Source organism: Osmerus eperlanus, chromosome 13, assembly GCF_963692335.1.
Source record: "Osmerus eperlanus chromosome 13, fOsmEpe2.1, whole genome shotgun sequence".
NCBI classification, from domain to species: Eukaryota; Metazoa; Chordata; class Actinopteri; order Osmeriformes; family Osmeridae; genus Osmerus; species Osmerus eperlanus.
The window spans coordinates 11650667-11667821 of record NC_085030.1 but is presented as its reverse complement, the minus strand read 5'-3'; the positions used below and the strand labels follow the sequence as shown (position 1 = coordinate 11667821).

The 17155-nt window shown below is 41.5% G+C and overlaps 1 protein-coding gene across 3 annotated transcripts in view; it reads right to left on the bottom strand.

Annotated features, from left to right (window-relative positions):
• Positions 1-9218: 9218 nt before the first annotated feature.
• Positions 9219-17155, bottom strand: part of tsc22d3 (TSC22 domain family, member 3) — a 28417-nt gene continuing 20480 nt past the window's right edge. Inside the window, exons 1-3 of one of the 3 annotated variants that reach the window (XM_062475731.1) lie at positions 15640-16074; positions 11494-11545; positions 9219-10908 (exon numbers count right to left, since the gene is read on the bottom strand). In XM_062475731.1, the coding sequence (XP_062331715.1) occupies positions 10633-10908; positions 11494-11545; positions 15640-15833 (522 nt within the window). In that variant the 5' untranslated portion in view covers positions 15834-16074 and the 3' untranslated portion in view covers positions 9219-10632. Of the gene's footprint in view, positions 10909-11493; positions 11546-12132; positions 12448-15639; positions 16075-17155 lie in introns of those variants that run through there. The other 2 variants (XM_062475732.1, XM_062475729.1) reach the window with 2 other exon arrangements.

Genomic DNA, 17155 nt, shown 5'->3' with positions numbered 1-17155 from the left:
CAAGCACTAAGCTCCTCGATCCCAGCTCCCAGCTCCAATCTGTTAGCTGCCACCTCCTAGATATAAGCTCCCAGCACTCAGATCTCAGTTCTAGCCCCGGTCTCAACCCACCCCCTGTTCAAGCCTCAGTACCCCAGGTTCCAGCTTCAACCCCTGGCCCCAGCCCCAGCTTCTCTGCAGGGCTTCAAAGCACTACCATTACATAAAGGCCTCTCATTGGCCAACAAGTTTGGTGTGCCAGCCTTTCTCTTCACAACGCAGCCATGATGTCTGCAAGAGTCCAGTTCATGCTCATGGTAACACAGGGGCATGGGAAGGGCATGTTTACGCTCTAATCTTATCAGTTGGCACCATGGCATTGCCACTGCCTAGTTGCCTGGCATAATTAGGACGCAATGTTCAGAATGTCTGTGTGGTGGGACGATAGCAAAAAAATTGAAGAAAACGTGACCACAGAAATGCCCAGCATTTGAAACAATACCGTCAAAGTGTTTATATTTTGATAGATATACTGTAGTAGGAGCCAGGAGATGGGTTCTGGCACCCTTACCTACACAAAGATGTTTTTACTGAGCCGCATGGTGAGGCTAAATAAAGGCCAAGTAAGACATCAGAAATAATGAGAAGTCGAATACAATGACTATATAGTAAATCTCTATACTAATTTTTGACATGTGAAGACAGATTGACTCATTTGCTAGTTAAAAACAATCACCCAAGATTCATCTTCCATCATGGATCGTCAACCGTGGCACGCCAACGTCAAAATGTACCTTTGCCGATCCCCCACTTATGCAGACAATGTACAATATGTGCTCTGTCGACTGAGAAGAGCCCCTCTCAGCAGGACTCGGGTACATCTGTACTCTGGGAGAGAGTGGTGGATTCTCTCCCCAGGGGAGTGGGGCCAGTGGCATGTGCACTCGGGGCACCTGCATCTGCATCTCAGACCCCTGGAGGAACAGCTGGGAATGTTGTTTGTTAATATCTCTCTCTCTTTCTTTCTCTCTCTCTCTCTCTCTCTCTCTCTCTCTCTCTCTCTCTCTCTCTCTCTCTCTCTCTCTCTCTCTCTCTCTCTCTCTCTCTCGCTCTCTCTCTCTCTCTCTCTCAATTGTTGACAGATCAATTTCTCTGATCAAAGATCGTCAGCAGTTTTGATCTTTATCATTCCAGGGAATGAACGTTTATCACGTGTTACACATAAACTCCCTTTAATAAATGATAACAAAGACTGAAACACTGATAAAATAGCTAGCATAATGTTTATATTATTATTTTGAAGCATTCTGTATTTTGAAGCAATTTTATGTAGACATAAAACAATCCATCAGACCTTTCTTGCTGTCCCATTAGGGTCACATACATATACTAACAGACACTGGTACAAGAGGATATAAAATACTTGTTGAGACTAAACTAATTAGCGGGTATCACAAGAAGAAATACATGTAACATTTACAGTATTTTAGTCTGTTTTTACTTCTGTTCTTTCACAATGAATTCATGAAAATACTATTCTAAGAATATAATCTTTTGTAAGATCTCCTTTCCTAGAAACGTGTATGTGTACCTCGCAGTGATTTACTTTAGGCTACCTAAAGTCTTCCAGTCACACCTGAAATTAATAAAGGATGGAATTCAGTCACAAAAGAGTAAACAAACAAGCGTGGCTGTGCAATTTAGGCTGCACTCCTCTGAAGTAGGTAAAGTTATCTGTCTGCTAGGAGGCTTATTAGCTGCCAAGCAGCATTACTTAACACGTATGGGAGTCTTTGGGCTGGGGGTAGCTGCCCACCTGTAGCATAGCGCTGTGAAGTTCACAACCCAGGGAAACCATAGGAAGGCAATAAATATCCCTGAGTACACAACGTTCCAGCTTCCACACCAGTTTCAAAAGAGACTGTAAGTCTGCAAACAAGGGAGCGGATGAAGACAGGTGTGAGATAATGATGGCAGCAGCGATTTATGGGATGCCTAAACACTTGTTTTCCTCCCCCTCCAACCAATCCTTCGCTCAAAACTATTCAGTAGGCACTGTTCTCGGTGCAAAACTCCCTCAGTCTGCCCACCAGTGTGCAATTATACTGTAACATCAGAGAGGTCATAAACAGGTGTTGATTTATTAGATGTGTCTGTAGGAGCTTTGACATGTTTGGCGAGGCTTGTCAAGGCAGACGTGTCACACGTGGAGTCAGATGGCTGAGCGGTGAGGGAGTCGGGCTAGTAATCTGAAGGTTGCCAGTTCAATTCCCAGCCCTGCCAAATGACGTTGTGTCCTTGGGCAAGGCACTTCACCCTACTTCCTTCGGGGGAAATGTCCCTGTACTTACTGTAAGTCGCTCTGGATAAGAGCGTCTGCTAAATGATTAAATGTCGCACTGTGTGTTAATAACTGTCACGCACTTGTAGCAATTCATGTCTAGTCTGTTGTGTTTACCCCTCCCCCCACCACAACAGCCTTGTTCTAATCAATTTTCTTGCCAAGCCTGACCTACAACTTGAGCCTTCCTTCATTTCATACCTGTAGTCATGTACATACGAGTTGTGGTGAAAAAAAAATTCAGTATAAGCCAACTGTGGGTTTCTTGGGAGGAAGCAACAGTGAAACCAGTCAACGCAGCCAAACACAGCCCTCAGGGCATAGGTGTCTTTTTCACCTTTATGTTTGAGCCCTGCCCTATTGACAGCAGTGGGTTATGTATCAGTCTGACATCTTTTAATTGTTTGACTAACGTACAAGTTCCTGCCCACATGGCTTAAAATAAATCTGTGTCTGCCCAGAGAGCAAATCCCTCTGATCAGCCAGAAACCAGAGCCAACTTGTTAAATTTGCTGACATTTTAACAATCCACACCTTTGACAGATATTTAGTTACTATATTAAGTATGTACTTTATTTGCATTTGTACATTGCATGTACATACTATGTTTAATAACCATTAATGGTACTATAAAATTAAATGTATTAGAAATATTTAGAATAATGCAATAATTTTGCACATTCTACAGCAAACAGTCCATTCTTGTGTACAACATGCCCATTAAATTAAAAACAAGCTAGCTGGTTGGTGGCATGATTGGTTCACACGTGAGAAAATGCTGGGTATTAATGCAATAACAATTTCTCTTGCAAGAATTACCCAATCGAATTCTGAGAAATACGTTGGGACACAACAAATGTTTCCCCCATGTAAAATCACACACAAGACTTTCGTAAAAAACAGCCTGTGGGATAACTCCTTTAGAGATTTATTTTGTCTCTACACACATGACATGATTTCTGAGAGGTGTACGTTGGTGTGGAAAGAGAAGACAGAATGGAAAGCATGCGTCTCTCCCCTCTGTCTCTCTCTCTCTCTCTTTCTCTCGCTCAGTTACTCCTCTAGTTTACTATGTTCTGCACTTCAAGTATAGACAATGGTGAGTTCACAATTAAAGATGTTTTGTTTATCCATTCATCACTATTGTGTACTAAACCTCCTTAGAAGTCCTCTAGACTATGCATTAAAAATACCTTCATTAATCTATTGGTCAGGCCAGGAAAGGGAACATGCCAGTCACTGAAGACTATTATAGTTTATTTGTCATAAATAGTTGCCTACTAAGTTCCTCTTTTCACCGGTAACTGCTGGGAAAATAAACTTGAAGGAAACTTGGCTTGACGACATATCCAGCCAGCCGTCTCCACCCAGCAACACAAATCCAAACAATCTAATCTAGGGCTTTGATTTAAGACCGAACTCAATGGGGTCTACATAACACTGGCCATATCACTTAAGTCCATACTTTTGAATTGACAGTCTTTTTTTATTTTTGACAACCCATTACAAACTAACCATGTATCCCCAGGTATTGTTTTGCCAGTGATCAAAGTAGTATTGAGTATGAGCATTGCTGCGATTCTCTGTCAGAAGAGACAATTGTCAAAGAGCACAATTGCTTTCATATACAAAACACACTGCATATATGAATAGCAATGTAAACAATAGGTACTGGACACCAATATTATGGAGTCACAAGCACAGGGAAGAGGAGGGTAACCTTCTTTTCCACAAAACAAAACAGCCGTCTATTCCCAGCGCGGCCTTGAACTTTTCCTGCTCTGTTGACGTCCCCCAACTTCCTGAAAGCCACTGACAGTCCTGAACCAGGGGTAAGGACTGGTTCAGAGATGTTTACAAACATCCTCAAACCAACGGGCACAAAGAGGCAAACAACCACAATGGAATAGAAACACTTGCATAATTGCAGGCTGCCTTTTTACTATTGACAAACTTGGGAACTTGATTGTTGTTTTTAACTAAGGCTATGAATTCTCTACAGATAAAACTGTTGGGACTTATTTGTTGAGTTTTTATATCTCCAAATTGTGACCATAAATTGTGGCAAAACTGCCCAAACCTTCAGCACCAGGTATATTTTCAGTACTTTACACACCATTACGTTGAAGAACTCTAACTTACTTCCTTTGTCATTGTTCTTTTTCCTGGTTTTAAAAATGGCATCTCAGACAAGATGAAAGTGTCCCTTTTCTTTTTTCTATCCAACCCTTGGTACAGTACTATTCAATTATTTCCTGTTAAGAGAACGAGTCATACATCTGGGAAACCCAACAGAGTAATGTATTTCATCTTGCCCACCTAATGAGGTAACAGTGGGAGCTTATAGCCCTGTGTGACCTTGTTGCTAAACTAATAAGTTTAGTGGTGCCCTCTCCTCATGCTGTTTCCTGTCAGCTAGTTGCACTGTCAAGGCCTAACATGCAAAGAAAGGCTGTGCTTGACGATTCCTTTCACAGGGAAGCTCAAACAGATTAGCCAAACACACAAAAGGCCTCACTTTCGGAACTTTGCCTTTGGAAAAAACGTCAGTCAGCAGTAACAAAGACTAATTTCGACAGGTAGCGTTTTGTTTGGCTCTGACATTGCTTGTGCTATTTGTTGTTTGTTTTTCTTTTTTCCAGCGCTGCACACTACATGTAAGACAAGAAGCTTTGGGGAATATGACGGTCACGGGTGTGTACTGTGGAGAGCAGTAATTGGAAAACACTGGATTACTCTAAATGCATTCAAAGTATAATTATCTTCCAACATGGGCCAGGTATTGCTGAAAGATAAAGCCATCATACTGTAAAAGTTGTGGATACTCTGTTCTTCATATTCACAAACTAAGAAAACTGAGCTTTTTCACAAGAGGGGGGTGATGATGTAAAAGGAGGACTATTTGTCCCAATTACTACCACCACCACTACTCTATACACACACCCAACCCCCAGCCCCCACTCTGACGTCAGAGCACAAAGCTCCAGTACTCTATGATATGGTGTGTGTGTGTGTGTGGGACCCTGCTGTGGACGTCCCGCCATGGTACCATGAACTGAGGGTATTACCTTTAAATCCGAAACCAAAGGTGGCTAACCTCTTTTTGTTTTGAATAAGATGTTCTGACTGAGAATGGCCACATTCCTAACGTGTTCCTCGACTAATCAGCAATGACCACTCCCCGACCAATCAGCAATGACCACCCCCCAGATCCCCTCCCTTCAGATCACAGATGCAATACAATGACTTTCAAGGACCCTGTTCACTCATGGCCTACATAAGTCATGCTCATCATACCAGAGTCACTTGCCAATTGTTGACACAAGCCTCATTTGCCTGATACATTTCACAAGTTTGCTAAGATATTAGTCATCTAACAATATTAATTTGTATTTGTTTTATTTATTTGTAGATTTCTAAAGAGGAGTTGCTATTCATATCTACTTTTTCAACAATAAATATCAAGAATCTAGCCAGACTAAAGTATAGTTCTTGCATGGATTTAAAAGTAATAGGGGGGCAATCCACACTCTCCATAAGACACAGTGAAAACTCCATCCAGATTCCAGCAGCATGACAGAATAACATCAAGACGACCTACAGCAAGTGCCCCTGGAGGGACAAAAGGTTCATGCCTCAGTTCAGAGGTCAAATGTTCAGGAGATTCCTCTTCTTTGGAGAGATTTTGGAAAAACTGCTGGGGGACTGGTAGCACAAACATGTTCTTCTAAACTCTACATTCATTCTTTCAATGATGCACCTTCACAACCCAGTAGACACACTATGTCACCACACTGTGTTTTGTTGTCCAGATTGTTGTGTATCTTTTGGATCTACAGATGACATCATGAGAGGGGTGTGTGTATGTGTGTGTAAGTGTGCCTGGCTCAATGAGACATTGAGTCTGAGACAATGCTTGTTTACTGAAAATTAAGAAGGTCATGTTTCTAGCCTTTTTTTACTTTTAACAACAAACCTTGTCTGTTACATATTGTTTTTCTCATGCAGTGTTTAACATGCAGTCATTCTTTATGTGTTACTTAATTTTTTTATTTCTTTCACTTTTCTGAATCACTCAGTCGGCCCTTTTATGAGTAGATGCTGAACCAACTTAAAATGTCATTTGATGGCTGCAACCAATTCATCCTGCACTTCAAGCACCTAGTGTATTTCCATTTGCAGGCTGAAAAAAAACATAATCAAAAGCTCATCATCAACATCATAGAGCCAGAGTGTTTTTTGCTACAGCACCTACACATTATCAACCAGGTTTTGCTACTGGGCCAACAAAGTATCTTTGTGATGTAACAAATGTCTTGTTTGTCTGTGCTGCTGGACTATGTGAAAGTAGCAGAAACCACCAGAAATCTTTCAGGATCCTCCGCGCCAGCGTATGCAACTGAGGAGACAGCCAAAATTAGATTCCCAGAGCGCGCCTCTGAAATGCACTGTTACACAATGTATGTTGCTCTACTCTATGACGAGGAATGTGATATGTGGTTTTAATAGAAATGCAATCCAAATCTACAAGTTGGGGCCTGTTGTGTAATACAGTTACAGGTAAAGAGTTGTGTAACAATTGTTTTTGTTTGCGTTTTTTTTCTACTTGTTTTTGGTGTTTGTGTGTAGTGGGGGGACAAAGCCACTGTTGGATGCCGTTAGTAGGGCACAAAGGCAGTCTGACTGATCTGATAGACCGTGTCCAAACTCCTCCTATGTTTTTGTCTTCCCCATCAGCCCCCATCCTCCCTCCTCCCCCTACTCCAGGATTTATGGCAAGTTCATAAAATCCTCTCAATCTGTGTGAAGATAAATTATTCTTGAATGAAAGAGCTAAGAAAAAGGAGCATTTGTTAATCTTGGAAAGCATTGTCTTTGGTAACTGTTGTGAAGAACATCTAAGCAAGACATTGCAGGCAAGGACATGTAGCCTAATCCATATAAACGCAAAATATCCAACTAAAACAGACTAGGGGCATTAAAAAGCCACAAGTAGAACATTATAGATACGTATGCAATGGATTTTCTCAGCAGCAAAGTTAAATCAATTTTGTTCCATTTATATAATATTGTGGAGTGGAGAGGTTGTTTACATAATGAAGGAACAAACAAGTTGTATATGTCTGCAAGGACACAGTGCGCCAAATGGTCTCCTTGCATGCAAGCTTAACCACACAAAGGCTGGGTCTGCAGCCTCCAAAACACACCCACCATATTTCCATCTGAAACAGATGTTTTGTAGTTGCATAACAGGCATCACTCGAACAGTTAGCTTTTCTTGATGCCTATGAGAAGTGCCCAGTCAATCCAAACAAAATGTACCATTCTGGGCCACAGGTCGTTCCCTGTCTTTAATATTTAACAACATGAATTAAAGAATGAAGGTCATAGGTCATACTGGTGCTTTAGTGCAAGGGTTGAGACCTGGTCACATTGCTTCTGGACCAAATACTGAATTCCCATATTAGAATGTCATCAGTCCTTGGTGAACTGAACATGGATTGATCATATTTACATTTTGTTTAGGGCATACTAACACTGGCAGTTTAATGTCCAAGGCTGTGTTCAACCAAAAGGTCACTTGAACAAATAAGATGTCTAAACGTTCATAGATCTTTAGATAAGTTGGCCATTATTCTGTTTAGTCATTGCAGAAAAATAAGCCAGTTTCATTACTCTTACTCCCAACAAGGGACCACAGCAACAAACACCTTCTCTTTGTCAAATCCTGACACTGCTATCAATCCAATATAGTATTTTGAAAGTAGACAACAGCATGACCTAAAGCCAAATTACGTGACTGAGCTGACAAATGATGGCTCCTTCAAAACTGCAGTGGAAGAAGTCTTGTTCTCATGAGTTTAGTCTGACGTGAAAAACAAAGCAGGAGTAGTTTGTTTTTCTGTTGCTGTTAGAGCTGTTAACTACATTTACATTTAACAGACGCTCTTATCCAGAGCGACTTACAGTAAGTACAGGGACATTCCCCCGAGGCAAGTAGGGTGAAGTGCCTTGCCCAAGGACACAACGTCATTGGGAGAGCCGGGGATCAAACCAGCAACCTTCTGATTACTAGCCCGATTCCTTAACCGCTCAGCCACCTGACTCCCTCTACCTCCTGCAACTTGCACCAGAGCAGGGCAGACCCTGACTTCTCAGGGAAGGAGCAGGCTTACAAACACTAGCAATGCGCACCAGCTCAACTTGCACATTGGCTGCCAATGTGACTGACAGAAAACCCAACTGGAGTTCATTGTTTTCTAGTTGTATAAAACCTGTGGCAACATTTGATGTTGAGTGGTGTTATAGAACAGACACTCAAGCAAGGAATGAACTGGAACTTTGTCAATCCACAAGTGGAAAAGGTTAATGGGTAAATATATTATAAGTTGTAGTGTGATGTAGAGTCTTCAGAATGCAGTTAGCAGGTTCTGCGTAATAGACATGCTATTATAACATGATTTTTGTCTTGTTTACTGACTTTTTCTCAACAGTAGGGTCTAATTTTATGATGAAGGTTTTTCCATGGAGAACATGTCTTTAAACTTATGTTCACTTTTCCCTCCAATTCAATAAACTGCCATTACATTTTAAACCAAGACAATGTCAAATAAAAGAAGTGCAGATTGATGTGCAAATGACACACTGGGGATAAAGAATCCCCAGTAGCAGGAGAATCCCCAGTTGTAGTTCCTAGCATTTGAATAAACATCTGTGAAATAGTCAAACTAGCCACAGCCCAGTTCATATGAACTGTGACTAGTAGCCTATGTGGGGTAGCTACATTGTCATAAGCAAAGATATCACACAGTATTGTGTAATAATGGCTAGTGTATGACTTGTAACATATATCATATTGCACTTCATTTTCTAAGCTATGAAAGACAACAAGAATGTTAATGTAAACATGAGGTTTATTGCAATGTGCATTTTGTATCCATACATTGTGAATAGCAGTTCCATGGACACAATACAGCAACAAAACCCCACGTTACAAATTGTTACAAAAAAATGAACCTCTTACGATACCTGTTTCTCCCTGTGAGCTTGTACACATGGTCCTGGGACACTTGGTTTGTGAGTATGACGAGGCAAGTCTTTGGTAGGTAGAAAACAAGTTAGTTTGGGGAAGTGTGTGTTCCTTTGAAATCAGGAGACAGTAGGCACTGTTGTCATGCCGTTGTTTCAAGTTGGCATCCAAACATAATAGAACCAATACATCTGCTAAAGTCAGGAGTGTGTGTGAGGCGAGATAAAACTAACACACGCCAGACACCACTCATCTCCTGTAATTGCTGCTAGTCTTGAACGCTTCAACTTTATACACAGTCATTTACAAAACTAGGCAAAGGGGCCAGATATGTCCACGCCCCTATAGTAATCATCTGTTACCTGACAGTATACATTGCTCTTATTAATGATACGTTTTGATTTTGCCAGAATCACAAAACATAAACAAAGAAAATAGCAGGACTTTCTTCCCCCATAAGCAGCAAACCCCAACTGCAGAGAATATAAGCAATGCTTATGACTGAATCATTGTGGCAATCAGCAGCTAGGCAGCTAGGCTGAGAGCATCGACACCCCTCTTACAACAGTCAACTCCAACACCTCCACCCCAAAGGAGTTTAGGTTGTCCTCTTGATTCTTTTGCTAAAGGAATAATGGACATGTGAATACACTAAGTGTAGATATGGGTACAGTCATATAAAGATGAACAGTTTAGTGACTCCACTGAGCTTGTATAGAGATATGGACAAAAAACATCCACGTGGGGCTCTTGGTGAGACTGGAGGGACGTCTCAAAGAAGTTCCTTTGTCCTTGGCTTGACCTATGACGATGGAGAGGCTGAGAAAGTGCATATCAGACACCCCTCTTGTCAGCTTGGGTCACTCCCCTCCCCTCTTCCTGGGGCCAGCTCCATCACTCTGCCCTCTGCCCCCTCTACAGCGGGAGGGGGGTGTTAAAAGGGCGAGGCTGGACCCCTCCTGGTGCAGGTAAGGGAGGAAAGGACACCGCTCTGTCCCAAAGCAAGCGCTCTCCGGCTGGGTAAGCCCTCTCTCTTAGCGCTTTTGTCTTATAAAAAACGAGAGACAAAGTCTGATGTCGCAAGACTGGCGGGCTGGCCTTTGCGCCGCCCACTCAGAGCGTCAGTTTGTGCTTTTGTTTCAATTACATTGGTGGATGTCTCATCGATCTTTAACAGGCAGCCAGGCTTTCATCAGAAATGCGGCCACCGGCGACGTTTACAACTTAGGAAGGTCCTTTTCAGGTTTGAGCGGAGGCTCCGACGCCCCAAGTCCAGAGCCATTTACACAGCCGAGCCGGCACTGATGCATGGCTGCTCATGGCCCAGTGAGCCCACTCCTCCTCCTCCACCCACCACTGGCTGGTTGTCGAGGGCTAGCAGGCTGTCGGAGGGGACGCGGGACTGGAACTTTTCCATCTGCTCGGGGCTGGCCAGGTTCTTCAGCAGGCTGTTCTCCCTCTCCAGCTGGTTGTTCTTCTCTGCCAGCTCCTTGATCTGCTCCTTGAGGATCTCAACCTCCTCACGCACGGCATACATAAGGTGGTTCTTGACCAGATCCTGAGAAGAAAAGAGAAGTATAGAGGGAGAACGTCACTTTCATGATTAGGCACAACTTAAGACAGACAAAAAGCATATCGCTCCTCTTTAACTTAAGTTATTAATTCCCGATTCCGGTTGATTCCTGTTTTTTCCACTGAACCCATGTAGAAATCCGTTCAACTGCAAATGGCTTGTCACAAAGTAAATTTAGCCCATATTGTAGAACAGTATTTTACAGACTCACTAAAAGACAAGATTGACATGCAGCAGTAATTTTTTAGGAGAATCTTTCACTTTAGATGGTCTGGTAATTCTACAGTCACACAGACACCCTCTGCAGACTTCCTGCTTACTCTTCCCTCTGTGTCAGTAAGTGCACTACCACATGCTTGTCACGTGCATTGAGGCGTGCAGCCAAACTTAAGCACATCCCTCAAAACCCTGCAAATGTTCCTCTCACGCAAAGCAGCACTGGGCACTGGCCTAGGCTACTGTGGCTTCGCTTGTTGGTTACTAGGTTACTGCTATATCCAGATTACTTATTACACAGGTAGGCTTACTCAAACAAAAACTTTACAAATGTGCAATCTTGCATCAACTTACCATTGCCTGTTCGATCTTGTTGTCAATGGCCACAACGCTAGCACCAGAGGCACTGAGGGAAAAGAAAAGGAAAAGAATTGTCATCATCCATCCCAATACATATGATCAGTTTTGTCAACACCAAAAATTGCTTTTCTGGTCCAGATTTCAAAACACTGTTTTTATTGACCTTCAGGTAGGCCTACTATGAGGGGCAAGTTCAAAAGATTTAGAACAGCAGATAATAATGTATCTGCTGTTGTTTTTTTGGACTTCACACCCTCCCATTCTTAGTTGAGTTTCACCGGTCGTCACAGGTTTCAGTGTACTCTGTTAATGTACTTTCATGTCCTTAACGCGGAGACGCATCGCCTAGACTACTTGTATTGCTGATTAAGTAGACATGGTTATCAACATGCGACAAACGGACGTTTAGTTAAGCTTCAAAATAATTATTAGCTATGGTCATACGTTGACGTTACTATACATTTGATTGTATCCAACAACAACGTCGTTTGTTTATTAAATATAAATTGAACTTTTAGATTTCGAAAGCTTCTAGTTTTAACAGATAGCCTAAAATGTAAAATATTGATTAGTAATCTGCAAGAAAATTACTGATGCATGAATTAGCTCACTATTAAAATCCGTTTTTATTACCTGTTGTCAAGTTTGACTGATACGACGTCTCCCCCCAATAACGAGGAAAAGAAGGAGATAGAGAAGTTATGCAGCTCGTAGACCGCCACCTCCATTGGTGATTTGGCGAACATCTCCGTGCTCATGTTGAGTACCAGACTCGTTTGAATAATACTTCTCGCCACGTTTGCGATCGGTTGATACACTAGATATTAATCCGGTTTGTTTCTTGATTCAGCTACAATCACGATGCACGACTCGACTTCTTTGAGTGCTGTGCAGTTGTTGTGATGTAAGCTACGTTAGTTTCAGTGAGTGATACTATTTCTGCCGCCGGCTTCTATATAAGAGGACCGCATCCTGACGTCATTTGACGCGGGACTGCCCCTTTTCTGAACTCACTCCAGCTCAACAAGCTTGCAGTTGATCGCCGACCAAGTTCTGACTTATTATACCAAATAAATAAGCAGTTCAAAACAGCCAGGTTAATTTACGCAGCAAAAAAAATTCTGGGCGTCAGGAGTTACATGAACTGAAGTATGGTGACTGTAAGTTAGAAACAGCGATATTTTCAACATTCTATTATCAAAATAACCAACAATAAATAAGCATTGTATAAAGCCTCGGGCTATCTCTTAGTTATTTCCAGCAAGTTAACTATATCAACTTATCCTCTATGGTAGGCATTTTAATTGTATCCCACATTAATTTATTTGTAAGTACCATATAACTGCAAGCTCACATTATTTTATGGAGGCCTATTTAACATCTATATCTTTCTAAGTAGCTACAATAGATTTCATTGCAAGATTTTATTTTTTGTTTTTGGTTGCATTAACATTATATATATTAAAATACGCAATAGCAGGACATTATTGCGACACCTCAGTTTATATTTTGGGGGGAGATCCTTTGGTAGTAGGTACTTTTCCACTCCCCAGTAAATTTCCCCAAAAGCACCAAGTTCAGAACTATATTGGCCTCTAGTGGTCAAACTGTAGAATACACGTAACTGGCTTATATTTATGACCAGACTGAATCAAGTCAAGGACACAAATATTCAGTTGGAATTTTTCACTCCTCTGTTGACAGCAGCATTGTCTTTTGAAAAACTAAGACATCCACACAAAGACATGAAGACGTGGAGCACACTGTGTGTCTGTAGGAGTCATCCAGTGATCCAGTGATCCAGTGATTCAGACACAGTGAATGCAGAAAATCAATAGAAAAGTATGCATGGGATGCATCTTCATTTATATTAAATTGGAGAGTTACAGAGTTTCAGTGTGCAGCACCATTCAGGTCATGTAGAATGTATATGCTTCCCTGCCTGAGTACACCATGACATAAAAGATAAAGAGGTTTGAAATATCAATTTCATAAAAGGACTATTTCCAACTTGTGCCCACACCAAAATAACTGCCTTGTTGCTATGGGGCAAACACTGTATAAGAACAAGTTAATTATAGGCCTACTATAGCTCCACCTTTTTGTACAATCTTGTTTGTGCAGGATAACAAATATAATAACATATTATATAAAAACATGTGGCACTAGTCATGGATACAAGAACAACCTGAGTGAGAAAAATTAAGGTATGCAAATTACAAACTGGTTTTCTGTCCTGTGTGTGACCTTTTTGTTTTAGCGCAGGTATTATACCAATAACACATTTTAGTGCACATGGGAAAAGTAGCAGATTGTTGGTGTGAATTCTTAGATGATTATCTTTCTGTGTGTAAAGTTTTGCCGCTATGTGATTCTAACAGGCTTAGTGATTTTGGTTAGTGAAATGGAATAGCTTTTCTTAGTTAATTAATAATGTAAAATGTACAATGATGTGATAAATAACATTTATGCTGCTGCCACACCTAGTCTAATACCTCAATGAAATTTAGAATGTTCTCCAAACTCAGAAGTAAATGATATGTACATGATCCGCATAATTATTAGAGAGGCGAGACTATGTGTCAATCTGGACCTTAACAAGATTGAACCAAAACCCCTTTAACTGTGGAAGTGCCATCTATTTAAACCTGTCGGTTTAAGTTTCATGCGGCAATGTGCTACTGCCTGGCTCATCTGTCGACTGTACTTTGGAGAAGACTGCAGTGCTCCAGGGGCATGAACACCTACAGAGCTCCAGTCAAGCTAATTATCTATGGTTCAGTTCAGGGAGGATTCTGCTGGGTAGGCGAAGCCAATGAAAAGTTGAGCAGGAAGGCAGCCAGGACCCGGTCTATTAGGTACCTGCTGTGAACTGTCATCCAGCAGGCTAGCCTGCTGTTCTGAGACGGTTAAGGATCTGTTCCTTCACACTGTGGCGTGTACTACCATCTCTGTCTGGTGCTGCCCAGCTGAGAGATACACAAAGAGAGAGAGAGAGAGGGAGAGAGAGAGAGAGAGAGAGAGAGAGAGAGAGAGGGGAGGGGGAGGGGGAGGGAGGGAGTGGAAGGGGGGATTGCAAGAATGTATGTGTGTGATACAGAGATGCATATCTAATTCCCCCATACTTTAAAAACATGAGGAGAGATTCCAATTTACATCTCACGTGGGAAATTGAGTGACTGTAAAACGCAAATGTTAACAAAGACCTCAGCTAGTTCATCTGTTTTGGACTGGTGCTTCTGAGTCAGATATGTCTCCAGGCCCTTCCTCAGAGTGCCAACTCCCGGTGAGTCATTGCAGCCAGGCGTTGAACCATTTTCCATCAGATGTCCCCAGACAGAGAGCCAATAGAGTTACATAAAAGTTCTGCATCCCTATTCCCATGATTCTTTGTAAAGCCAAAGCTCCTACTGTAGTGTGCCTGTTCTACAAAGTAGAATTCTCAAGCTTTGATTTTTCTTTTGGGTGCCCTTAGGGGAACTATGTGGTTTCGAAATACACAATGCAGCGCTGACCATGGGATCAAGAAAACATCATCATTATTATTATCTTCATTACAGAGTAATATGCCTTGAATATACACTGGTTCCAGACCTGCTTAAGCATGAGGCAAATGCCTGTGGTTGTCCTGTATCATAACAGTGGTTAATATAATTTAGCATTTTTGATCTCTCAAGTTTCTTATCCACTCAAACGCCACACTATTCTGATGCTGATATCTACTTGAGATGTACACATCATGAACAAAACACAAAAAAGTTTTTATCAGAAGCCATCCACTCAGAATTGCCGAAAGGTATTGAACTGAAGTAAAACGTGTTCAACAATCTGAGGAATCCCTCACTCCAAGGAACGGCATTTTAAATGTCAAAACTGACAATCCCACTCCATCTTCAAACTCTATCTGAAAAAATCACTTAGATCTGGAACTGCTGCATCACGTCACATCACCTACGCCGGAGAGGGAAATCCCCCCCCCTACACACACACAAACACACACATACACAAATACACACACTGTCTCTACTCTTCATAGATTCCGAAGCAGAACAGTTAACATACAATTCTGCCATGGTGCCAATACCAAGATTTTGAATCTATAAAAGGGGTTAAAAGCCTACACACCGCCACTGCACTTACCGGCGACCCCTCCTGTTGAAGAGACTGGGTGAGTAGGGGGGCGGGCAGTACACGGCTCTCTCAGGGCCCAAGAGATGTTGTGGCCGAGGCACCGAGGCAGAAAACCGATAGGAGCATCCCGCACAGGGTGGTCTTGAGGCAGATTTTGCCTGACTAGCTGCAGGGACATGGGGACGCGACTTCAACTGCCCCATACCAGCAGACAAATGGGGGAGCGTTTGTAAGAAGGGGGATGCTTTCACAGTTTCTCTATTGTATTGTTGTTGTTGTTTTTTGTGTGTGTTTTTCTCTCAATGCACAAAGGAGGTGACAGGGTAGGCACGGTACCTCTGGACCTTGGCCAGAGGCTGCGCACACAATGGTAATTGTGTGGTTAGAGATGTCTCAGCCTATTACGGGGAATCCACAGTGATATAATACGACAACATACCCCATAACACAACAAACCCATGCAATAACAGAGCACTTCATGTGAATCTGACCCACACAGAAAGAAAAATAAGTTCATGGTCAATATTTTCTTGATACCGGCAAAAAGTATTTTTGCCGGTGTCATATTTCAATGACGTCATGGAATCCTTCTAGAACTGACAGTGTTTTATCTTTTAAACTTTTCAGAGGAATATACTGTTATCATCATACCTATCTCTGTAGTTCATAAAAAGTAGTTTTTGTTAAATGTCATAAAAGTACAATAGTGCTTTGTTCTTTGACATAAAATGAGTTATAACTCATCTTATCTTGATACCGACATGTGCATGCTAAATGTCTAGTCTTTCTCAAGACGTCATAGTAAAATCAATTAAAACTTGAATAATGCCCTTCAATATCTCCAAATCTTTGGGAAAATGACACTAATATGAAAACAAGTTTTGACAAGACAATTATGAACTTTAACCTTTTCATGTTCCTGTTAAATTTGCCTGAAAACGCCTAAACAGCATACCCAAAGTAAATTGGAAGCTGTTCTTGAACCATTTGGAGTACATGCATGTAAATGATCTCTTTTGAAAGCTGACACTCTGAAGTTATGTCCCCTGTTGTCAGGACCCCTGTCAGTCCTTCTAGTGTTGAGTAATAGAAGCTTGAACACAAGGAAAGTGAAAATTTCTATTTCCGCCTAGATTTTGTTTTGAAAACAGAGGCCTGAAGAGGCCTAGAGGTGGTAGGTATTATCTGGAAGACTAAATTGGACCACAGGTTGAAGCCTTACCCAATTCAAATCAAAAGTCAAACATAATACCACAATATATTCATATTTGACACATGTTTTTATAAGAGTACATCCAGGAATTTTCTAAAAGGGTCTTTTGGAGACTCCAAAATGACCCTTTGTAACCAAGGTCAAGGTCAAATAAAAAGGTATTATTTTTCATAATTGTTATCTCTGGCCCATCTCTGGTACTTAGAAATATCATATATAATAGCTAAATCCCTAATTAGTAATACTGAAACACAAAAACTGAAGCATGAACACATTGGAGTGCTTTATCTGATTCCAAGGATTGGCGCACAA